At 38.0% G+C, this 24,859-nt stretch overlaps 2 protein-coding genes across 2 annotated transcripts in view; one reads left to right on the top strand and one right to left on the bottom strand.

Moving 5' to 3' along the window:
* Positions 1–15,033, top strand: part of LOC137625903 (serine/threonine-protein kinase svkA-like) — a 50,567-nt gene extending 35,534 nt beyond the window's left edge. Inside the window, 8 exon segments of the mRNA XM_068356877.1 lie at positions 4,650–4,875; positions 5,003–5,167; positions 5,441–5,598; positions 5,888–6,073; positions 6,191–6,333; positions 6,468–6,696; positions 8,033–8,410; positions 11,764–15,033. Coding sequence (XP_068212978.1) covers positions 4,650–4,875; positions 5,003–5,167; positions 5,441–5,598; positions 5,888–6,073; positions 6,191–6,333; positions 6,468–6,696; positions 8,033–8,410; positions 11,764–11,967 — 1,689 coding nt within the window. The 3' untranslated portion in view covers positions 11,968–15,033.
* A 1,590-nt stretch (positions 15,034–16,623) lies between these two features.
* LOC137626126 (uncharacterized) lies at positions 16,624–17,897 on the bottom strand. Its single transcript, XM_068357203.1, has 2 exons — positions 17,824–17,897; positions 16,624–17,500 (listed from the first exon to the last, which is right to left on the bottom strand). The coding sequence occupies exons 1-2, from the start codon at positions 17,895–17,897 to the stop codon at positions 16,624–16,626; spliced, it is 951 nt and encodes a 316-aa protein (XP_068213304.1).
* Between the last annotated feature and the right edge of the window lie 6,962 nt (positions 17,898–24,859).

The following is a 24,859-nucleotide window of genomic DNA, read 5'->3' as shown; positions in this document are numbered from 1 at the left end:
GTGCAATATTTGCGAATAGTAATATATATGTAATTGTTATAATTTTTTGTGCGAGTTTTTAGCATATTTAATCCAAAACTAAAATTATCTGTTTAGCCGATACTGCTCAACCATGTAATTGGATACTTGGTTAAAGTTTAATTTCTCTCTTAGAAAATTATTTGTCAAATGGAGGGAATTAACCCAATTTTCTAATTAACATTTTTCACTTCAGCGAGCAATCTCATAATTCATTTTTATTTATCATAACGGTATCTCTTCCGCTAAATTGTATTATATTTATGAGTTTGGGCTGTATAGCCCATTGTTGGGGCCTGAGAGGCCATTCAGCACCTGGGCAAAGGGGAGGGTTTTATTTATTTAAATCTGATCATATATTACCTTGATAGTTATCCCGTTTTTCATTTTTTTTTTGTGCAGTTATTTTGTTACCAGTTTTTCTTTGAATATTTCTCCCGAAGTGTAAAGTTTTTTATTTTCTGTTATCCTTTCATTGTCTTTCCCCCTTCTTTCATCTACTTCGAGTACTTTTAGTACATAATTGGATTTAATTGCCATTTTTTTCCAAGCTGTGTAATAGCTTGACTGTTATTGTAAGTAATCCAAATATCTCCAAAGTTGTACAATCTTATGCTAGTTAATATTCAATCGTGATTTGAAAAAACTGACTGATGGCATTTGAGACCTCACCCTATGACTCATAATTCGGAAAAATTGTGCCATATGCATAGTACATCATATCGTCGGTGCTATTTATTAACAACCAACCTTCTCTTTAATGATTTTAGAAAATATAGATAATTATCACAAATTTTCCCCTCTTTGAGTTACGAGGAGAACTGCGAGTTTTACTTGGTAGAAAATAATCATCTGCCTTTTTTAGCACAAGATTAGAAACTTTCGTAAAATGAAGTTTTGGGGAGGCTTTACTTTGGCGATTTATGTCAGGTGTATATTTTCACATACTCATATCTGTAAAATTGAGATGCTGAATACAAACATAAAATTCCTTTTGGTTATAATTACTTATCGTTTTATTAGCCATGAACTTTTTATACAATTGTTATTGATAAAAATATTTTTTTTTTACGAAGAGCTTCCTCTTTCCTAATAGTTATTCTCCTTTTCTTCCACAGGTGTGTGTGGGGACTGAGTCATCCCATTGCTCTTCGTTCATCCTTTGGTGATGTTATTGAGAGAGAGAGAGAGAGAGAGAGAGAGAGAGAGAGAGAGAGAGAGAGAGAGAGAGAGAGAGAGAGAGAGAGAGAGAGAGAACTTTCTTACTTTTTTTTCATGTGCGTCATTGGAGTGTATCTGTGTGTGATGATATAGATCAGTGTTAACCCTTAGCTGATTTGCTGTTTATGCAAATGTGTATGATTGGAATATCCTATAATTATAGGTATGCTTAGCTATCTTTCCAGTTAGAGGGATGTCTATATAAGACAGGCTTGTTATCTTTGTTTCGTAAAACGATTCGTTTTAATTCAGTATTGTGTTGGGTTATTTTTCTGAAACTTTGAAGAAACTTTCTTTTTATGATGTTAAGCTTTATTGATTGGCTGTATAGTGGATTTTGGAAACGATTCATATATCTGCAATTTGGATTACAATTGGCAAGAAAAGCTTTGCATTTAAACAAAATTTTCTGGTTTCTTTGTTGTGTGTTGAAAGAAACTTTTGTTCATACTAGTTTGTTTCTGCACCCTTGTGTTGGTTAGGAGGGTTATTTAGTTTATCTGCTATCATTCTATACATAGAATATTATCCAGCAAATAATTTTTCTTCCATAGAAAGAAACCATTTTTACACGATTTCCTTTGTCCTCACTTTAACTACTGCTTTATTAGAAAATATTGCAACGTGAAGGCAAATCATCCTTTAATTGATTACTGGCACCACATAGTATGGTGCATCAATGGTTTCAAGCCTCATATACCGGTAATTGTTGGCATAAATTTACCTGTATCAGGAGAGAAAAAACCTTACAAGAAAACGTTGGTTAAAATATCAGCAACTTCGTTAGTTGATTGATTTATTACTGTAATTTATTTTCTACTTTCCGTACTGCGGATATTATCTTCAGGTGATAGTTCTAGATTTAACATCCAGATTAATCTTATGTAAATTTTATCATGACAATTTATTTACATTTCTTGAAGCAAGTGGAAAATCATCGCATAAAGTCTCAAAAGATGAAAAAGGGAACATTTTAGCATTAACAAAAATAATTTTTGAATTATTTCATTCACTTTTTTATTGTATCGGATTTTCTTGTTTTCTCTCTTATTGAAATTGTCAGTGCTATGCATCTCACTTAACCTTTTATTTTAATAGAACTTGCCTATTCCTATACCCCTCCTGGCCCAGAAATTGAACCAGAAACCTCTAACTAGGTAGAAGAGAATGCTGCTGCTAATCACATTTCTAGGCGTGTATATACGTGTAGTACATAAACATTTTCCGAATTCATTCGTTACTTCAGATAATCTGTTTGTAATAACTTAACCCTTGCTGGATACAGCTCAATTTAAAAAACTATCATGTATATTCAAAATGTCTAGATAGGTATGCAGAAGGTAATCATCAGTTCCCTGACTTGAAGTTTGGCTTTTGCCAAGGCATTGGAGTATGTGATGCATTTCTTTTTAATTTCCAGTGCTGCTCAGAAAACCCTTGATTGTGGTCAGGAAGTTCAGATGATTGATCTTGATTTCACTGCTGTCTTTGACATTGTTAATCATAGAACACTATTTTTACATGTTAACACAAAGGAGAAGATAGGTCTTTTCTCAGTATTGTTATTGATTTTTTTTAATATTATTGCAAAGACTAGTTGTACCATCAGAATATGATATCTTGTTCTTCAGGTTTGTGGTCTTGGATCATTACTGTTTATACTATGCAGTATACTGTATGCATATGTGGTTTAGCCTAGAAAACAAGCTAGTTGCGCATGCAAATGCTGCCACTTTCTTTGCATCAATTCTATCTCCTGAATATAGACATGTGGTTGTATAATTTGAGAGAGATTTAGCTAAAATTATTGCATGATGCAAATTAGGGGTGGGGGGGGTGGGGTTGAAGTTAGAGTAGAATTATATACGATATCAATTACAATATAGAATATTTAAGATTGGGACTTATGTCATCTGTCATTTAGATTAAAACTAGTAAAATTCACTGAACTAAACCCTGTATCATTAAAAATAGTGTTGTACAGGTGACAGGGCCAAGTTACTTTTGAGCTTTGCTGGACACACTCCGAAAGTCATAGCCTCTATCTGGCTTTCAACATTACACACTAGTTTCTCTTTATGCAATTATTGTATCTTCCAAGATTTCACTGTGTAATTCATTAGTTATGAATCTTTCATTCTATACAGTCTTACACAATAGTTAAAATTTTACAATACAGTATAATGTATGAGAATTCACAGAGGTGGTGTTTTGTCTCCTAGTTACAAAGCTGTTGGAAACTCATCACTACTGACACTTTCTAATAGAAGCAAGTACTGTAAAAGTTCTTTTTACAGTTTGTTGGCATTGCTGGTGATACTTTAAATACTATGGAATTAAAAGCATCTTGTGTTTGATGACAGATGAGGGATGTTGTGTATTTTTAAGTGTTTCACAATGCCTGTGATCTGGTTGTTGACATTTTATTTTTCCTTTCTTGTATGACTGTATGAACAATGAACATTAGATGAAGAGAGATGAAGTTACTACAGAATGTCTTGATGCTTTTCTAAGTACTTAATACTGTAGTATGTAGATCATACTCAAAAGCATGTCAAAGTTGGAAATGAATCATGAAAATGTATACAGCACCCCCATGAATGAAATTCGCAAAAATGCAGATACAAATTTAGTAGTAGTAGTATGTTGTTACTGAAGTGAGTTGCAAGTTGATTAGCTTCGATTCATTCTAGTTATTCCTGTGTGAAAAAAGAATATAACCTCCTTTGATCATATAAGGCACAATTGTGTCATAAGTATTGTACAGTAATTCCTTACTGTAAAATAGTTTAAATATTGAATATTGCCTTTTTATGTATATAGTACTGCACTTTCATTCTCTCATGCCATATGTTATTTTCAAGAATTCAAGGGGGTGCTGTATACATTTTCATGATTCATTTCCAACTTTGACATGCTTTTGACTAGATTATCCCATTTGATGAATGTATATCGTAGGAATGTAGAACTGAAATAAATTTTTATCCATGAATGAATAACCAGTAATAACTACTGCAAATAAGATTTATTTTTCCTTTGAGTACATCCTATTTCCTTATATCCCTTAAGAATAACTTATATATTACAATCACAGTAGTTATTTATCAAAATTTCATAATGTAAATGCTATTGCAGTTTTATTTTGAATGTGTTTTGTTTGAGACTTGTTTTTTTAACTTGAATTTCCAATAGAGAAATTAAAGAATTATTACATACAAATTTATTTTTCATGTTTTTTTTTTTAAATAATAATAAGTTATTCCTATTATTAGGATCCATTGTCACATGGAAAAAAGAAATAAAGTAATCAAATTGTAATAAATTTACCCTTCCCACCTTTGTAATTTATTTTATATGTATAGTATGCCTGATTATATGTATTCAAACTAGGTATTTATCGTTTTTTTCAGAAAGTAGATCCTGAGTTGATCTTCACAAAGCAGGAGAGGATCGGCAAGGGTTCCTTTGGTGAGGTATTCAAAGGAGTCGATAAACGTACAACCCAAGTTGTTGCCATCAAGATTATTGATTTGGAAGAAGCTGAAGATGAGATTGAAGACATCCAGCAGGAGATTATGGTGCTTTCTCAATGTGATTCCCCTTATGTCACAAAGTATTATGGCTCCTATCTCAAAGGTAAACACAGGTGTCCTTATAAATTGAAATAACTTCAAATTGAAACAAGGCTAAAACAGTTATGAAATTTAAAATATTTTTCTCCAGGTTTCAGTGTTTTCAAAACTACAGTATTTTTATTTTGCAGGAACAAAGTTATGGATCATTATGGAGTATCTGGGTGGGGGCTCTGCCTTGGACCTGATGAAAGCAGGAAGCTTTGAGGAGATGCACATAGCCATTATTCTTCGAGAAGTTTTGAAAGGGTTGGACTACTTGCACTCTGAGAGAAAGTTACATCGTGATATTAAAGGTAAATTTCTAGGTTCCTAAATATTTTGTATTCGCAGGGGTTTTATTTTAAGGAATAGCCATCTAGGTATTGACATCAATACCTTCTCAGGAATACATTTGAAATATTGGTGAATTTTGCTTAATTATTTCTATTAAAAATATGAAATGTTCAGTTGAAAATATTGTAAATTTACTTGATTATGAAGATACATAATTGTTCTTGAATTTGGTATTCATGGATTTTTTTTTTTTTTTTTAAATTGCTTAGTAAGGTGTTATTCTGTATTTTCAGCCGCTAATGTATTGCTAAGTGAGATGGGAGATGTAAAATTAGCAGATTTTGGAGTTGCTGGACAGCTAACAAACACGACAAGTAAAAGGAACACCTTTGTTGGAACTCCATTTTGGATGGCTCCTGAAGTCATTAAGCAATCTGCTTATGATTCCAAGGTACTTCAAAGGATTGTATTAAAGAAAAGATTTTTTTTTTATTCATATTTTCTGATATTGATAAAACTAACCCCTTTTATTTAATACTTCAGAAAAATATCAACAAAATGGGTTATGCTGTAATATATTTAGTATGCTTGCACCTCATTCCAGCTTGATATATTTCAGCTACATTAACTTGTTAAGTACAATGAATGTTTTAAAAAGTATTTTAGTGATTAAAATAAGTAGGGAAAAAAAAAATATTAATTAATCGTATCCTGCAGTTTGATAACGCATTTTCTTCCAGGCCGATATTTGGTCATTAGGCATAACCGCTATTGAATTGGCAAAAGGAGAGCCTCCAAACAGTGATCTTCACCCTATGCGGGTCCTCTTCCTTATACCCAAAAATAATCCACCCCAACTCACTGGAAACTACAGCAAGCCATTTAAAGAGTTTGTCGAAGCATGTTTGAACAAAGACCCAGAAAATGTAAGATAGTTTTGTTTTATTGAAATGCAGTATGTGCTGTATACATTGAAATTAATATTACAGAATTAATTCAAATTTTGTTGGAGCATCATGCTGGATCATTTATTTTGATTTCAGAGACCTACTGCCAAAGAATTGCTGAAATTTGCTTTTATTCGTAAGGCAAAGAAGAATTCTTATCTTATGGACTTGATAGACCGATACAAGTCTTATAGAAAAAATAATACGGATACCGACACAGACTCTGATCCCTCTGATTCGTGAGTGAAAATTTTATTTTTGAAATGATATTTTGGCAAATAATCTTTTCAATATGAAAGAAACATAAATGAAATATTTGCCTATTGAAATGTATCCCATTGTTACTTTCTTTCATGTGTGTTCTTTTTTTTAGCGAGGACAGTCGTGTAGAAAGTGACATAGAAGATCCTGCATGGATTATGACAGTGAGAGGACAACCTGGAGGCTTAACAAGTAGTATTCAAGAAACCTTGCCATCAATAGACTCCTTGCCACTGCCTTCATCACCACCACCTGAGTACAACAGTTTACCAGCATCATCAATTTCTCAGTCGCCTCCAAAAGATAATGGTGTAATATACAGGGAGAAAACATCCTCTCCGGTAGGTTATCTTTATCAATATCTCACTGAGCTGTGATACATTTTTATTGCTCATGGATGAAAAATATTTGCTACAATAATTATCTATTTTTGGCAACCAGGTTACCAAATATATCCATGATTCGTGACCTGGGAGACCTAACTTCTGGTTGTTTCATCATATGCAATTTACAGTAAAAACATCATCTTTATAACATATCTAAACTACAGGTCAAAAGCTTAGGTTATGTTACAGTATTTGTGAAACCACAGGTTATGATTTCGCACATCTCGAGTAATAAAGCTGTAACATCCAAAATACTATAATGGACTGTAACACATTTGAAAATTATGAAAACAATAGAAGAGTTAAATATAAACGGGGATTTATAAATATTACATGCAACCATTTATGGGAAGTTCCCAGTAATGAATAAACATTGCCAACTAGGAAACGATGTGAAAGTATCAGATTTTATCATACATGTCTACTGTATTTGCAATGTTTTTTTTATTTGTTAAATGTTTTGTATAGATTGTATGGTTTGCTCTATTTTTTTTTATTGTATAAATGTGTGTATTTTAATCTTTTTTTTATTGTATAAATGTGTGTATTTTAATAACTGTAAAGAAGGAAGTCAGCTGCCAAGTGATAAAATATGGAAATTAGAAAGAAATAATCCCAAGTAGGGGTTTTTAAAACAACCAAAATGAAAAAAAAAATAAAAAATGAATAAAGCAATTATAATTATTATTCTTGCTATATATTTTCGTAAGCAAAAAATTGTGACTAGTTTGGTAAACATTCTAGTTTAGTATACCAAAAATTAGTAAACAATCAAGTTTAGTGTAATTAAATTTGAACAACCATATCACAGAGATGTAATGAAATTGTATGGAGTATTGTAGACAAAATTTGAATGGTCTCCTGTCGAGCAGATATATATTTATGATAATTACAATTCAATTAGGCAACCGATTCTTAGATTTTATTTTACTACCAAAACTACATTCAAAGATTTCTTTTATCTAAATTTCCTGCAGTTCATAAACATTATGTACTAAATAACCATTAAGTCCAAAGCTGGGACCATATGCCTCAAAATGTCATATTTATATAGTACATCTTTTTTTTTTTTTCACATTCTTAGGCAAAGCAACTATAGTATTGTATTACCATTGTTAAATCCTAATTAATGTCATTTTAAGAAATAATTTAAAACTTAATTTTAGCATTTTTAAGATTGTAAAGTTTAATTTTTAAACATTTCACTATTATTTGTATGAAATTATTTCTAGTTACTAGTACTCAAACTACCAAATATGCAAGACTTATTATAAGAATGATAAATTTGCAGACTCGTCCTACAAGCGTTGCACCACCACCCCCTACTGAAGAAAAGAGAGACTCCCGTCATAAAGAACATAGGTCATCTAGAGAGATGGATCTTTCTCCTAGATCTACTGAACCTCACACAAATGGAGATGACAGACGTATATCTCGTGAATTTGATCAAGACACTGACCGTCCAGAACGAAATGACATCAACATTATTGACAGGCGACACAACAGAGACATCCACCACTCACGAGACAATAAGGTTAACTCTGATGTTCAACAGTCCAGAAGATCAGAACATCGTATAAACTCTTCTCATCCACAGTCACCGAGGGCAATGTCTCCACCTCCACCAACTAGTACATTATCAGGGGTAGTTTTACCTCTTATATCAGAGGTAAGTAATTTATTGGAATATATGATACAATATACTATTTCTATAAACCTCCCCCAATATTCATATTGCTTTTTCTCAGTTGCTCAGTTTATTGACATTTACCCATTTACCCCCCAAAATTTTCCTGTCTTTCCTTTCAAAAGATACATGTCCCTAGTAAAGAAATTAAACAGTTTAGTGATTAATAGTAGCACGCCATCTGTGTCATATTATTCAGTTTGTCTCTCTGTGGTTATATCTAGACCAATCACTATTCCAGATTTTAATGTGTTTGTGTTTATACTGTATTTTTTTCCCTGCTGAATTTCTCAACATTCCTGCATAGGGAAAGCACTGTGTATTAAATAACCATTGTGAGGAGTACAATACAATGTCCTCCCATTACGCTGAGGGAAAATATGTTTTTCTTGTGTTATGGAACTGGAGAGTCTCTACACTGCACAGTAGTAAGTTTCTATGTCGTAAACAGAATGACTGGCGTTCAATTCTCAAACAGCCTACGAGAGAAAGTAATTGTTAGTTCAAGGGAAAGATAATGTGTTTCTTGCAGATTTGATAACGATATGATATGCCAATACTTATGATATGCCAATACTTACTTAATCAGCCAAGTTTTGTTAGTGATGAGTCTTTAAAGATCTCAAAATATTTAACTTCATTTGTTACTCTCAGAAGGCCAGAGAGTCTGCTTGCACTAGTCAGGTCTAGTGGTCATAATCACAGTGTTTCTTTACAAAATTTCTTGTCCTCCAAGATTCTGAAAACTTAAGATTTGAGAATGGACACATTTAGTATTTCGCACTAAAATTGTCATTTAAACTACATAATTATAATACTATAGTCCCACCAATCTAAAACCAAGGTTCTGGTGGAGTCGAGCTGGGATATCCTTTAGCTCAATGTTGCCATGTTTCAACCAGCGCTACTTTACCGTTGAGTCACTGAGGCGCCAAATTTGTAATTGTGCGTTGTCAGTTAAGAATTGTGTGTGTTTACACCACATATTGTTATAAAGTACTGTACATGATATGAATGATATATTGATTTACAGCATGGACATCGGCAATAATTTTCATTGCGCGCTCTTTCTCTCTGGGGTTATAATCTTTACATTACGTACCTGCCCTTGCCTCTTCCGCTCAAAATCTGGCTTACATTGTAGGCATTTTTTTTGTCTTGACTGTGTACAAGCAAGCAAGTTAGCATTGTCTCTTGTGTCAACGCATAAAGTGAACAGCAGAGTATACTGGTGGGCTGTTGGCAGTACAGGGGGGAAAAAAAATAAACCGTTGGCCGTGTGGCTTGTCCGATTTTAAATCTCAAACTTGCTTATTAGCTCCCATCAAAATAACCTTTCATTACACACGGCTCAAATGAACAGCAACGCTGCGCATGTGTTCCACGAGCAATCTTAACAGAATAGAACAGCAACATTGAAATATGTATGCCACAATTCTTTATTGTACAAATGCCTCATGCATCAAAATTCTATTTTACTTTAATATGCTAGAATAATGTTTTCATATGAACAGCAACGCTGCGCATGTGTTCCACGAGCAATCTTAACAGTATAGAAGAGAAACGCTGTAAAATGTGTGTGCCACAATTCTTTATTGTACAAATGCCTCATGCATAAAAAGTTTACTTTCCTTTAATATGCTAGAATATTTATGTTTATACTGTATCAGTATGGTTACATATTTATGATGTCTTTGAGGCAAACGAGATAATTGGTGCTTCACTTGTTGAGAAACCATGGCAATGGTGTACATCGGTAAGTCCCCGAATCAGTTCCACCAGAACCTTGATTTTAGATTTGTTAGACTCTAATACTCTTGTATTTTGTTTATTGCAATTTAAGATACTTATGTTGAATGATGGGATAAATTAGTTTTATAATTTTGTGAAAATAAAATATTTGTATGAGTGAATTAATATTTTGAAATTGAATCTGTTTAAAAAGTGGTACTGTATTTAGGAAAATGCAACTTTATTAACATATAGAACTTGCATTCACTTGAAAAGCTGAAATATATCAGTAAAAAATAATAAAAAAATATAGGAAACTTACCATATGAAGAAGTGAAATTAGTCCTCCGTTATCCTGAGAATTCTCAAACCCAATCTAGCGAACAACAATGAATGCATCTTCAGAATTAAGCACTTCACTAGCTAACATTAAGAAATGGATATCTCTGCCAATATTAGTTCTTCCATCCTTGATGAAATGATAGATTTCTCTTGATGCCAAATATAAGCCAAATATAAATTCCCTTAGCCTGTATACTTACTGTAGTTTTCAAAATTGCCTACAGACTATTACAGTTGCATTTTGAAAAATTTGCCATTAAGAAATTGAAGGAGTTGAGGCATGAAGTTTAAAAATTTGTTACACCACTCTTCATTAATTTTTTGGAAAATTGCTGTAGATGAGTCTTCTGTTGTGGTAATGGATGGAGGAAATTCAAATCTTATATTTAAAAAAAAAAACCTAGTTCTTTGCTCCGTTATATAATTAAAATTTTTGGTATATTTATGCTGAAAGATGTTAGAGCTATCAGAGACAGCAACTAAGTATGCCTAAAGAATAAAAACCAGAAGGCCAGCAAAAAAAAATATGCTAGCAACGTCTTAGTCACGTAATCTATTGGTATTCGTAGCATATATATTTCTGAATTTGAGGGGTGGTGCTCACCCTTGCTTAATGAATAACCCTGGTATATAAGAATTGTCCTTATGATCCCCAGTGGTGAGGTATAATTACCCCTAAAACCCCAAAGTAGCTCATAATAAAGTTAATCTAACGATTTATAAAATAAAAATCTTTGACAGCTGATATTTCAAAATGTGAAATTTTTACAGAAAAATCTAAACTACTTTGGTTATGAATGGGTGTAACAATATTTCAATGGAGCAGTCACTCTTCTTAAGTTCAAGCTTATTAACTAGAAAGATCAAATCATTTACTGTTGAGTAATATAAAAATCTTGATAGGTTATTTATGATAATGGGCTGCAATATATTAAGAACCTGTGTCTGATCTGAAGTGCCAGTCAAAACAACAATCTAATTGTTATTTTTTGTGATCTATCAAAACTAATTAATATTTTAAAATATTTCTAATAAAATATTAGTACACCCTTTAAAGTAAATTAGTATTTGTTATATTCGATATAAGGGAGCAGATAGCTAGCTTTTTCAACATTAAAGTTGATTTTTTAAAATATAGGATTATCAAAGCAATACTGGTATTTAATGTGAACTCTTATTGTATTTTCTAGTTTAAGAAATAATTAAGGGATGTTGATTGATCCTCTTTAGAGGTAGATTTTAATGTCGACTATCAATTACAGCTTCAACGCCGTCATCGACATAACAGTCGAGGTGGAGATTCTCATCGCACAGATGCCATTGAAGAACTGAAGTCCGCTTTCGAGTCTGCTGAACGATCAAGTCCTGGAGTGACAGATGCATTTATTCGTGATTTATTCACAAAGTTAATACCTAATATGACTGAATCAAGAATAAGGCAAGCACACGATAATTTGTCTCGGTGAAACTCTGGTATGACATTTAAGTGAAGATGTGAGAAAAGTGTATTTGCTTCTTTTGTTAGTGATAATCTAAACCCAAGGTGTGATGATCACCTTGCAATTCTACCAAAATGCTACATGTTAGCGTGTGACACTACAACTTTTGATGTGGAATAGAAACTGAATATCCCTAGTGAGACCTCTTCCAGTCTTGTCCGAAATGCAAATCGAATTCTCTAATACATTATTTTTCTGGCTTGTTTTTTCTACTGTTCTGATCTTAGAACATGAATTTTATGTGGGGCTTTTTATCAGATTACTGTACAGGCATATATACATATATATCAGTTTGAAAACAATCTTTGGAAAACCTGCTTGCAAGCTTTGAAAGTTTATTTTCTGTGAAAAGAAATGGAACAAGAGGTTGAGATCACATGAACAATGGGAAAACTGTTCCCTGAGTGAGACACGAAACCAGTGTGGCATTGTACATAACCTTTGACCTCAGTGCCTCAAATGCAGTGTCTTGATTGGTGCCCACACATGGGTGGGCTTTGTGCAGCACCCAATTCCTGGTAATGATTTTTTTCCTTTCAACTTTCTTCACTCTTTCCTTACTTCCTAATTATATCTGAATATTTCCCTTAATTTCATCATTGATTTCATTACCAAAATTATTTCAAAGTAAAAAAATCCCCAAAGAATTAAAAAGATTGACAAATTTATATTTGTAGGTATCTTTTAAACTGAAATTGAGAATTTATTACCAAGGAGAAGGGAAACCCTTACCCTTGTTCTGTAACATACTAGTGTAAATAATGTGAAGATGTGTATGTGTGTTTTTGAAGGTGTAAATATATTTTGTCTGTTTTTCCTATACAGAATCAAATGTAGTTTTGGTTTATGAAGTTAACGGATCCCACCCTCTAAATCCATATCAATAGTTACTGCTGAATTGAAAATCCATATGGTTTTTGTTTGAGGCTAGTTTCAAAACTATTGTCATTAGCTAATAATTATTTATCCTTTGCAGTGACTAATTTCCAGCCAGTCAATTTAAATATAATTTGGTTTTACATGTGAAATTTAGATTTGACTTGGGGTGCCACTATGGCTAGGTTATAGTTTACTTATTTTCATATTTTTTCTTTTAGCTCTATAAAATTTAAGTGAAATTACAGGAATTGAAATAGGGTCTGAAATATAAGCCACTGCTTGATTATCTCTGCCATATATCCTTTGTGATACTTGTCCAGTTTTAGTAGCCAAAGATGTTACAATTTTTCTTTGTTATTGGGCACGTCTTCTTCTACGTATAGTGTCAAAGACATTGTAGGTTGTATCTTATCTTTGATTTTGATGTATGTGCTATTTATGGCAGTTCTGTTTTTATTTTCTTTTGTTGAACAAAAAATTCCTTACTATACAACATTCCAGAACTGGTGATTTTCTTGTTGAGTAGGTTTGATTTTCACCTAGTCATACTTTGGTAATGTGACTTGTAAGTTTATATATATACTTTTTGTTACTCTTGAGTTCTTGGATGGAACTATGAATTAAAACCTGTCCAGCTTATGAATAAATTGAGTGAACAGCAAAATTGTGCACAATTTCTGTATGGAGTAAACACTTTCCTCTGGAGCATTATTCGCTGGTCATATTTTGTATGATAAAAAGAATTTTTTCATTTTAGAAATTATTAATTACATATGGTGCGTGATGTTGAATGGAATAGAAGTGGTACAATTGACATTTTTAAACTTGTTTATATTACAAATGTAATCTGATTACGTATGGCTTGAAAATAATTTTTATTAATTTTGTATTTTTTACAAGACAGTATATACAGTAGTACACAGATAATTTGAATTACAATTCAAATTTAAGTTCCATACAGTCAAAATGTGTGAATATAAATTTCTGGTCAGGTTAACAAAGAACATAGTCTATTCAACTTTTTAACACCAGTGTTAAATGCCAGGGAATGGCAGTTGACTCACTCCATCATGTATTTTAACAGTTGCCAAATTTTGTAAATAGCATAGTTTTAAGTGTAAATACAAATTACTTTTAGTTTTCTCTTAAAATAATGTTTGCCAAGAAGACTAATACCCTCGTACTGCACCATTGATACCCTTTCTTACTAAGTAGTATGTTAAAGAAAATTCATTGCACAAGTGGATTTTTCTAGTTTTACATTAAAAAAAATTCTTTTAAGTCATTTGATTATCATTATCTTGAATGAATACTGCTCCAGTAGGGTACTGTAATTTTTCCCCTTTACATAAAGTGCAAAGCTGTTAAAATTTCACCCAAGTTTAAAAAGTCTGTCGTGATTGTCATTCTTTTGAATGAATACTGCTCCAGTAGGGTACTATATAATTTTTTTTCTTTACTTTAAATAAAAGTGCAAAGCTGTTGAATTTTTTTGCTAAAGCTAACATTCTGTGATTTGCTGTTTGACAGTGATGCTTGTTAATCGGCGAATCTGAGAATTAATTTTTTTAAAACGATAAGTTTTTATTTTCTACTTGCTAATTTCCGGTTTTGAAATTATCTTAACTGATGAGCTTAAAAAACAAACTCACATTCCAAATTTATGGATAATATTTTGTTTGCATCACCATGCAGTATTTATTATTTTTGAACATAAGAGGTTTTGCTGTTCTGTCTTTGATAGGTATTAAGTATTAAAAAATTGCAAAACTTATATCAGTACGGTCAGTCAGCATTACCCATATGTACTTATGAAAGTTGGTTGTTCATCATAGTTTTTATTTTATAATCATTTACTTTTTATTTTACCAAAAGTGACAACTTTATTTACCAAAAATTACTTAACTTTGTTACTTCATCTTATTAGTTCATAGGTACTTGTTAATTCAATCTTCCAAGTTTTTGCCTTCTGGGACTAGTCTTAAGAAGTTTCTGTATATATACATCTCATCCCCCTGCTACTGTTAATGCAGATTATTGTAAGTAAATGATTTATCTTGTTGTAGGGAGGGTTTCCTCTTTAATCAAAGAGTGGTCCTCTACCTTGTATGTACAGTATGATGGTTGATGAATTAATAAATCTAGTAGAACAATCATGTAGGATGTCTTATTGTATTTTTCTTCAATATTTGTAAATTAAAAGTTTAAGAAAATCTAGCATTTACCCCTGGCAACGTTTGATTGAAATAATTGAATCAAAAGTACCCTGGCAACGTTTGTTAGAATTAATTGAATCGAAAGTATTAACCAATTAAGAGGCCACATTCATATTGCACATTATTTTGCCATGGTACCTTAAGACTTCCGTTCCCGTTACCGATCCCATAATCCACCAGGATCGTAGGGGCGCTGCATGGTGGAACACCGCAATAGGAGCCTCCACTTGTCACGGTCGTGTGCGAGTGCCTGGGTCTGGGCGAAGGTTTTTCCTGTCCATTCAGCAATGTTGTCGGTTCACCTCATTCTCTGCCGCCCTCTTCTCCTCTTCCCCTGAACTGTTCCCTGGAGAATTGTCTTGGACAGGCCGCTTGATCTTGTTGTGTGGCCATACCATTTTAGTTTTCTCCTCTTCACTGTGGACAGCAGATCTTCATAGCATCCTAAGTGTTGTCTCACTCTTCTGTTGACTTCATTTGTGACATGCTCAATGTACGAGATGCCAAGCACTCGTCTGAAGCATCTCATTTCTACAGCTTGGATCTTTCTCTGTAGCTCTGCCGTCAGTGTCCAGGATTCACAAGCATACAGAAGGATGAAAATGACTAGGGCATGCAATAGTCTCAATTTGGATTTGACAGCGATGTTTTTGTCTTTCCAGATTGGATTCAGTTTTGTTAGCGCCGCTGCTGTTTGCGCGATTCTTGCATGGACTTCTGGTTTGGATCCTTCTTGGCTGATGATTGCACCAAGGTACTTGAATTGTTGGACTGTTTCAAGTTGTTGACCACCGACCACGATTTTTGCTTTGATTGGTTCGTCGCTGTTTCTCATTAGCTTTGTTTTTTCAGCACTGATTTCCATTCCGTATCTGGTTGATGTTTCATCCAGACGTTTCACGAGGTTGACCAGCTCATCTAAGTTCCCTGCCAGGCCGTCAATATCATCAGCAAACCGAAGGTTGCTGATTGTTCGTCCTCCGATGCTAACTGTGCTCACATGATCTTCGAGTGCATCTGTCATAATTTGTTCAAGGAAGATGTTGAACAGGGTTGGTGACAGAAGGCAGCCTTGGCGGACACCTACTGAAGTGTGGAACCATTCGCCTATTTTGCCTTGGACAAGGACCGCGCTGGTTGCTTTATTGTACAGCTGTTGGATCGTCTGTATCAGTTTTTGTCCCATGTTGTACCTGTTCATTATGGCCCAGAGGGCATCATGCCATATGCGGTCAAATGCCTTTTTGTAGTCAATGAACACGTGGCAGATGTCTTGCTGATGTTGGCTGTACTTCTCACTCAGAACTCTAAGATTGAAAATCTGTTCTGTTGTGCTCCTTCCTCTAATAAACCCAGCTTGTTCTTCGGCAATGATCTCTTCTGCCTGGGGTCTCAGTCGGCTCAGAATGACTCTCAACATCACCTTGCTTGCGTGGCTGATAAGGCTAATCGTTCTATAGTTTTGGCATTGCTGTAAGTTGCCTTTTTTGGGAAGCGTGATGATGAGGGACTGTGTCCAGGGTGTGGGTCATTCACCTGTCTGCCAGATGATGTTGCAGATGCTAGTGAGGATGTCGGTCACTGTCTCTCCGCCATGCTTTATAAGTTCTGCAGGGATGTTGTCTACTCCTGCAGCTTTTCCAGGTTTTAGCGATCTGATCGCTTCCTCCACTTCTTCTCTTAGAACTGGGAAGTCGTCGTCGTTAGATGATTTGTGGCACGATGTTACATTGGGATCTCCATTGGTCTGGTAGTTGTAAAGGTCAGAACAGTACTCTGTCCACCTCTTGAGTATGTCTTCTTCCGTGAGGCAGTTCCCTGCTTTGTCTTGGATGGTACTGACTCGTGCTTGCTTTGGTTTTGTTAGAACTTTCACGATTTGGAACGCTTGCCTACTGTTGTTCTTCTCCAGCTTTTCCTCAATTTCTGTACACTGTTTTCCAATCCAATCTTCTTTGGCTTGGTTCATGCTTTTTCTTATCTTGCGGTTGATTTCTCTGTACTCTGTTGCTCCGGTGGGTGTGGTCTTGTTCTTTTTCAGTTCTCTTCTTTTGTCGCACATATCCATGATTTCATCTGTGATCCATCGCTGTGTTTTCCTGCAAACGTTTCCAAGCGTTTCGTTTGCAGACTCTATCATGACTTTGTTGAATTGAGCTGTCATCGTTTCCATGCTGTGGTCTTCCTCAAGCGTTAACAGTGGGGCAAACTTCCCTCCAACTGTTGCCTTAAAGGAGACTGCGATGTTGGGGTCCCTCAACCTGTCCAGGTTGAATTTCATCCTGGTGTTCTTGGGCTTCTTGATTGTCTTCAGCCTGAGTTTGAAGTTCACAAACACCAGATCATGGTTGCTACCAACATCTGCACCAGGGAAAGTTCGTGTCGTAGCTCTCTTGATCCCCGATCTGAACCGATTTTGTACAAGAATGTAGTCGATCTGGTTGTGGTGGATTCCATTAGGTGCATGCCATGTCCAGCTTCATGATGCCTTGTGCTCACCGAGTGTATTTGCAAGCACCACATTGTTGTAGCTGGCAAACTCTAGTAGTCGTAGTCCTCTCTCATTGGAAACGTCATTGCACGAGGGGCCGCAGAATTCCTTCCAGTCCTTCAGTGTGTCTTTGCCCACTTTCGCATTCCAATCTCCCTGGATGATAAGACTTCAACATACAGCAATTTAACTTTTTTTTTTTATATATATAATGTTAGAAAAATCTTCATGACCTACAGATCTGCAATGTGGATAGGCTCAAGGACAAGTACAAAAACATTTGCATCATAACCAGGCAGAGCCAAATACATGATTGTAAGCATAACTAGATGCAAGTGGAATGGAATGCCAGGAAGATCATCAACTGATGAGATCCCTCTGCACTGGCCGAAAGATGGGACAGGAGGTCAGGGACACTAAAAAATATTTGCTACTGAACACTGGTAGGTTGAAAGGGCTAAAGAAATGCAAGCCCTTTCTGATCAAGACAACTGGAGGGGTTTTTTATAATGATAAAATCCGTTTGTGTCCTAAAGAAAATAAACTTTCAAGTAATTTGTATTTTTTCCTAGCTATTCTTACGAGGAACTTCCTTGAGAGATCTAGGGCGTTAGCCCCTGTAACCGACCAGAATTTTTTGTTAGGCCTCCCTAGTTCCCCCCCCCATCATACATCTGGCAGTACCCACAATCCCTATAATCACCCAGCCCGGGTCAAGGCCAGGCATAATCACTAGTACGAACCTGAAGAAGAAATCATCTAAACTTCCAACCATGAACCAATGAGGGGACGAATGGGCGGCCAGTGATACGGAAGTTCCTCTTAAGTATAGGTAGGAAAAATTACTTAAAATTTATTTACTCTGTTGCAATATACTTACTCGGAACTTCCTTACGAGACAGGAATAGGAAACAGGTGGAAAGGAGGAGAAATGACTAAGGAGGCCAACGGAAACAAAGATATTACCCACTAAGAACACCTCCCCTACAGGGATGCAGACTAGGCTTGTAACACTCACCATTCCCATCCGATGCTTCGTCACCCTCTCGACGTCTGTCTCAATGGGACGGCTGGTGAAAGCCGAGACAGCCCCTGTCCAGATGTCCAACCAAGAGGCTACGTGTTAGACCGACCACACCTCAGCCTCCATCATGAGAGCATCCTGACTGGAGAACGGTTTGTCCTTTGCAACACCCGGGGGCCAACTCTGCAAGGTTATCCTCAACTAGGAGGTGCCCAAACACAACGCCCTCCGGGCCATAGAACCACTCGTGGCGGACCTTTGGGGAAAGAAGAAGCTTGAAGGAGCTGTGGGCTCTGAGTGAGCTCCTAGGGCCCGAAACCACTTCGCCAAGGTTTACGACAAGCCTTGGAGACTAGTCTCAACCAGAGAGAGAGAGGGGGGCAGTTTGCCTTCCTGCGGTGTACCCAGAAACAACATCTCCTCATTGTCACCTTGAACAGTGGCAGATGGGAGGGCATGGGAAGATTAAACCTGAGCCCTCATCAGGGTGGTAACACAGCTGAAAGAGGACTCGTCCGAGGCGCCTTGATCCAATGACGATTTCGGAGGGTCTGCGTCCAAGGCCTGGGGCCTCGCCTGGTCCGAAGTGGCGAGGTGCGGAACCTAAAGGTTGAGGAGGTGAGGCGAGGCTGTCGCACTTGTCCGATCTCAGCGAGGGAGAACGGTGAAGACAGGAGGACTCCACTGATGATGAACGATGATCCCCTCTGGAGCCCCTGGACCAAACATAAATGCGAGGGTCATTGCTCAGCCTCGAGGGTAGGTCTATTCTGGAGCGAGGGGGAACAGCAGGGTTGATCCTTTTCAAGACGACCTGGACCTGATGGTCATGAGAGGGAGAGAGCCTGCGGGTTAATGGGGACGCTGAGAGCCACACTGCTCGCCAAGGGTCCTGCTCCATTGGCACTTGTTTCTACCCAAAGGTGACCTGCTCCTGCAGACATGTCTCGAGGAGGATCTATACGACTCCTGTCCCTGTGACTGGTCTTGGCCCAATGGCTCTTGAAGGGTGAGACTATCTCTACGGATGATGACCTGGACTTATGCCTCTTCTGGCCACATTCCTCTGTCCTGTCCCAACGAGGAGAAGAGACGTGGTCCCTTAACCTCTGGGCTGGAATCACTTCGGTGACAGGCCTCCCTGCCCTTAGACGACAACCCTGGCTGTCCAAGCACAGACCAGGACGACTGAGGAAACCTGAAAGGGGTGATGGGGGTGCTCGTCCAGGAGTCCGGCTGCCTGTCTGGGGAACTGGAGAAACACTCCTGAAATGACGACGATGACGGTGGAGGAGTGGCTACTCTACCCACGTGACCTGTCAAGGCAGATGAGGCGGTTGGAGGCCCAAGTGGTCTAGTGATGCCATCTTGGTCAACACTTCTCTCGAGGGCAAACCTTTAAGGCCCAAAATTTCCCAAATGTAATCCACTCTCGTGCACGGATGTCTTTTGGGTGGCTGAAGGCTGCGAGGTCGACATAGCTCCTCCTGTCAAAGGAGAATCGGCCGTTCCCTTGGGCGAACCAGGGCTAACTGAAGGAACAGAAGGGCTCCTAGCCGATGATACCCTTGACGAAGTCCCAGATCCCCTACTTCCCTTCAAAGGAGAGCGGTCTTTCTTCGATTGACTTCCTCTTCTTTATCGACATCAAAGTCCATGGCCAGTCAGACTACACAACGCATTCCGGACAGGTGTTCTCACGAACACACACTCGACCCTGACATGAAGTGCACAATGAGTGAAGATCTATCTCCACGTGTAAAGAGAAAACCCCCCCCCACAGGACTTATCATAAACACCCGAACTACGACGACGTTTCACACGCTCGGGCTCCATGCTAAATGGAAAGCAAGTAACAATCACAGACACAACCTGAGAAGGAAACGTGGAGAGAAACACAAAGGAAACACTTGGTCAGATTCCGGATGAAAAGCGCACGGCCAGATTTGTAATGGCGATTATCCCCGGCCTTGACCCGGGCCGGGTGATTGTAGGGATCGTGGGTACTGCTAGATTTAAGGGGGGAGAACTAGGAATACCTAATGGAAAATTCTGGTCTCCTAGGGAAGTTTCAAGTAAGTATATCACAACAGAATAAACAATTACTTGCACACAACCATCCTCTAAAAACTATCCAACATTTGCTTCGGCGTAAATACAAACCCTCCGCTATTTATAGGGCTACGCTGAAAGACAAGCCATGATAATTTTAGTGAGGGATAACTACCCCATCCGCTAGTTAGCAGGTGGGGGGGCGGGTAGACTGGCTACCCCATTCACTCACACCTCTCGGCTGAGTAACCACTTTACTTTTTGGCTCGGTGGAGAACGGACATGCTGCCGTTCTCTCCCGCTAAGACTTGCCTTGATTGTTTTCTGTCATTTTTTTTCTCGTGTGCTTATTTATCTTATACATATATATGTATAAATGGAAATATACTTTTATGTTGTTAGATACTTGTAACATTAATTACTGTTGACAACGTATCCGGCGATCTCCGCCATAATGGGGTTATTGTTTTGATACTACTCCCCTACCTTGCCGCCCTCCCCTGCATTGGTGGTAGGCAGGACCTCAACACTCCCATATGTTTGTTTCATTACTCGAGTTAAAGTTTATAACTGTTCAGCTCCCTTTCGAGGAATTATCTTACAAGGAAGGTGACTTATTCCCCGAATAGTTCATTTTGTGCAGCGGAACATGAATTATAATTGATCACAACTTTTATTTTCTTTTCTACAGGTAGCATCGACGTAGAACACAACACCAATAGCTTCGGCCGCTCTGTTCATTATCCTGCGCTTCATGTGGTAACTCGTGAGCTGCCAACGTTACGAGGTAGCACTTGTTGTCAACCTTCAACGCGAACAAGGCTTGTTGATGGGAAAGCATAGTTTGTGTGTCATAACCTTACTCTTACCCACATTAACTTGCAACTTCCTTCTCTCACACACCCTTCCAAATGCAGAGGGTGGGAGTAGTGGCACCATGCCTAAAAAAAAGTCATACATCATTATCATTTACTAAGGAGCTTTAAATGTCATTATCATTAACAATGAACTGCTATCAAATATGTCACAGGAAAAGTATTAGCTAATCACCTTCCATCTCTTATGAAGTGCCATGGAGGAAAGATGTTCTTCCTTCACATGCTACTGTACTTTAAAATATCACGGGGCAATAGACTATATAACTTTCTTCAGTGTCCAGATCCTGCCATGTGGTGGACTTGAGGCTTGCATTCCTGTATGGCGTCAAGTTATGTTTTATTAGACTTCTTAGTCTAATAGTAGTATCACTATTATTCATTATCATTAGTAGTATCACTGATGCTCTTATTTATTATTCATTATTATTATTAGCAGTGACGGCGAGTTCCAATGCAAAGGAGCAGATGGAATAATAAACTCTAGGCCTTGAAAACTATTCTTTTTAGAACCTTTCAGTCTATTGCATCAGTCTACAAGTGTATGGTGAAAGATGTCATCACTGTACTGTGTGTGTATGCTGCATAACGAGGATGCATCATCCTGTAGCCTCTTTACTGTGCTTGCTTTTTATCCTACCAAAATACATGATTCCAACAAGTTACAATCAGCTCTCAGAATCACGTTTTTATTTTCTATCATACATGCATTTGAAGAAATACCACATAACAGTTATGCATACCATTGAGTGAGGAATTGACAGCTAGAGTGGATATGAATGTGGTAAGATGGTTTGGTCATGTAGAGAATGGAAAATGGCTATCTGCTGAAGGTCATGAATCCAAAGGGTTGCACCGTTTGCTTGGCCTTGATGACGGACGGTTTTGGTGATCCTGAGACAACGGAGTCGAGGGAAACGCTTCGGAAGTGGGTAAGAGGGTTCCAGAAGAACTCTCCGGGACCTTACCTGCCAAACGAAGCGATGAGAAGCCTTCTGCTCCCTAAGGCCCAATCCGACGCAGTTGTGCCTCAGGCACAGGTCAAGCCTCCCTTCATCTAGCTGACAACAACAAGGCTCTTGAAGGCATGGACATCCATGAAGAACGGATGTCGGAGGTGTCCTCAGACACTGAAAAGGATCTTCTACAAGAAAATCCTGAAAAAGAGGTGGCCCAGCCACCCAAGGAGGAAGAAGGATCCGTATCAACAATAACGGAAGACCCTCAGTTTTCTGTGACGGCATATTAACCTGTGCCATCAACCTCTTTGGACCTGCTATTAACCAAGGGCGAAGCATTCATGGTACAGCTGCAACTGATGATGGAATCGTTCCGCAAGGAATGACAAGATGAGGAGGGAAGTCAGAGAAGCGCAACGCTTGGGTGCTTTCAAAGGCTCTCACAAGCATGTCCGTCTCCGACTTACCCCAATGCTCCGAAACCAACCCCTGGAGGTATGCGGAGTATATGCCCATGATGAATGGGAAACTATACATCTCTGAGAAGATGGGGGCCAAACGCCTCGAAGATCTCCAATTCTGGACTAACATTTCGGCTTACCCAGAATGTTTCGTGAGATTGCAGGATGAACCAGCATCTCGAGAGGAGATGAAATCTAAGGAAGTCATGATCTTTGAACATGTCAAGGCGCAGGCTCTCTTGACTAGTACCTTAAAGAAAGCTGGCTATACCAACTCGAAGGTTTCAGCTTTGAGCAAGAGGCACCCTACCTTCCTTGCTTCTTCCTCCAGAGCTTTTCCCTTTTTGGCCAAAGCTCTCAACTGCGTGCTAAAAGCAGTTGACGCGGGCAAACCATGCCCTATGCTAGAAGAATGCAGACCATTGTCTCTAGCCCTGCCTACCTGCGAGAAAGAATGGAATGAGGTTCATCTAACCTTCTCAATCTCGAAACTGGATCCAGAGATAGCAGGACAACAGTTCAACGAGAACCTTTCGAAGTTGTCGAACATCTTCTGAGATGGGAAAAGGAGACAAAAGAGAGACTAACAGCCTCCTTGTCTCTCCAGAACTGTATGGAGATGTGTGCAGGCTTCTCAAACACCCCAGATATGTACACGGTCCTAGCCAAGATGCACATGGCTACCCTTGTGAAGGACGTACGCTTTCGTAAAGGCCAAGAGGGCCTGTAGAGAGCAGGTGTTTGCCAATGCAACGGTCAAACACGAGCCCAGGAAGTTGATCACTTCATGCATCTGGGGGCAAGGACCTCTTCCCAAAAGTAGTAGTCCAGGAGGTAATTGCTAAAGCTGGCACGGAGAATAGGAACCTTCTCCAGAAGTGGGGCATGTCTTCCAAGAGGAAATCATCCTCTGATGCTGGTCCCCAACCAAAGAACAGGAAGACAAAGATGCCACACGTGTCTCACAGACCTGCACAACATCCTACTGTTGCCATGACCACTATGCCCTAAATGGTTGCTCAGCCGCAAACCACCTTATAACTGGTGCCCCAGCAGCTGGTAGCTCAGTCGCCAGTCTTTAACCCAGGCTTTGAGAGTCACACCACTACCTTTCGCCCTAAAGGCAGAGGCTTTAGAAGAGGCTCCTCAAGAAACCCCTCAAGGGGTAGAGGAGGACATGGTCAGGGGAACAAACCCTCCGGATCATCTCAAAACAATGAGATGCTCCAGGTAGGAGGAAAACACTTCCACTTTTGGGATCGTTGGACCTTCGATCCTTGGGCCCACAGCCTAATCAAGAATGGACTCGGGTGGAAATGGAACAAAACTCCACCCCCTTTTCCTCAATTCTTCCAACACTCCACCCCCCTTATTGGAAGAATATATCTTAGAATTCTTAAACAAAAAGGTAATAAGGAAAACAAAGTCCATCAAATTCCAGGGGGGACTGTTTTGTGTTCCCAAGAAAGACTCGGACAAACTCATTCTAGATTTGTCTCCACTCAACAAGTTCATCGAGAAGAACACCAAGTTCCGGATGCTAACCCTACAACACATAAGGACCCTGTTACCAAAAGGGGCGACACGGTCTCAATGACCTGGCAGATGCTTATTGGCACCTACCAGTCAGCCAGCCCCTCTCCTACCTAGGATTCAAACTACAGATGACAAATTATGTCTTCGCAGCCATGCCCTTTGGACTAAACATAGCACTAAGGATATTCATAAAACTTGCGGACACAGTCGTCTAACAGCTACGCTTAGAAGGCATTCAGGTAGCAGCATACCTGGATGACTGGCTGGTGTGGGCAGCATCCAAGACAGCTTGTCTGCAGGCAGCCAAGAAGGTGATCCAGTTCCTGGATCATCTGGGCTTCAAGATCAACTACAAGAAGTCTCACC

This window comes from Palaemon carinicauda, chromosome 33 (assembly GCF_036898095.1).
Source record: "Palaemon carinicauda isolate YSFRI2023 chromosome 33, ASM3689809v2, whole genome shotgun sequence".
In the NCBI taxonomy this organism is placed as follows: domain Eukaryota; kingdom Metazoa; phylum Arthropoda; class Malacostraca; order Decapoda; family Palaemonidae; genus Palaemon; species Palaemon carinicauda.
The sequence above is the reverse complement of the archived record's forward strand: the minus strand, read 5'-3'. Positions and strand labels throughout refer to the sequence as shown.

Bases quoted from the DNA above. Each gene is read 5' to 3' on its own strand.
- LOC137626126 (XM_068357203.1), bottom strand. From the start codon at position 17,897: ATGTATTTGGCTCTGCCTGGTTATGATGCAAATGTTTTTGTACTTGTC. The intron at 17,501-17,823 runs GTAGGTCATGAA...AAATCGGTTCAG, and splicing joins CCTATCCACATTGCAGATCT to ATCGGGGATCAAGAGAGCTA.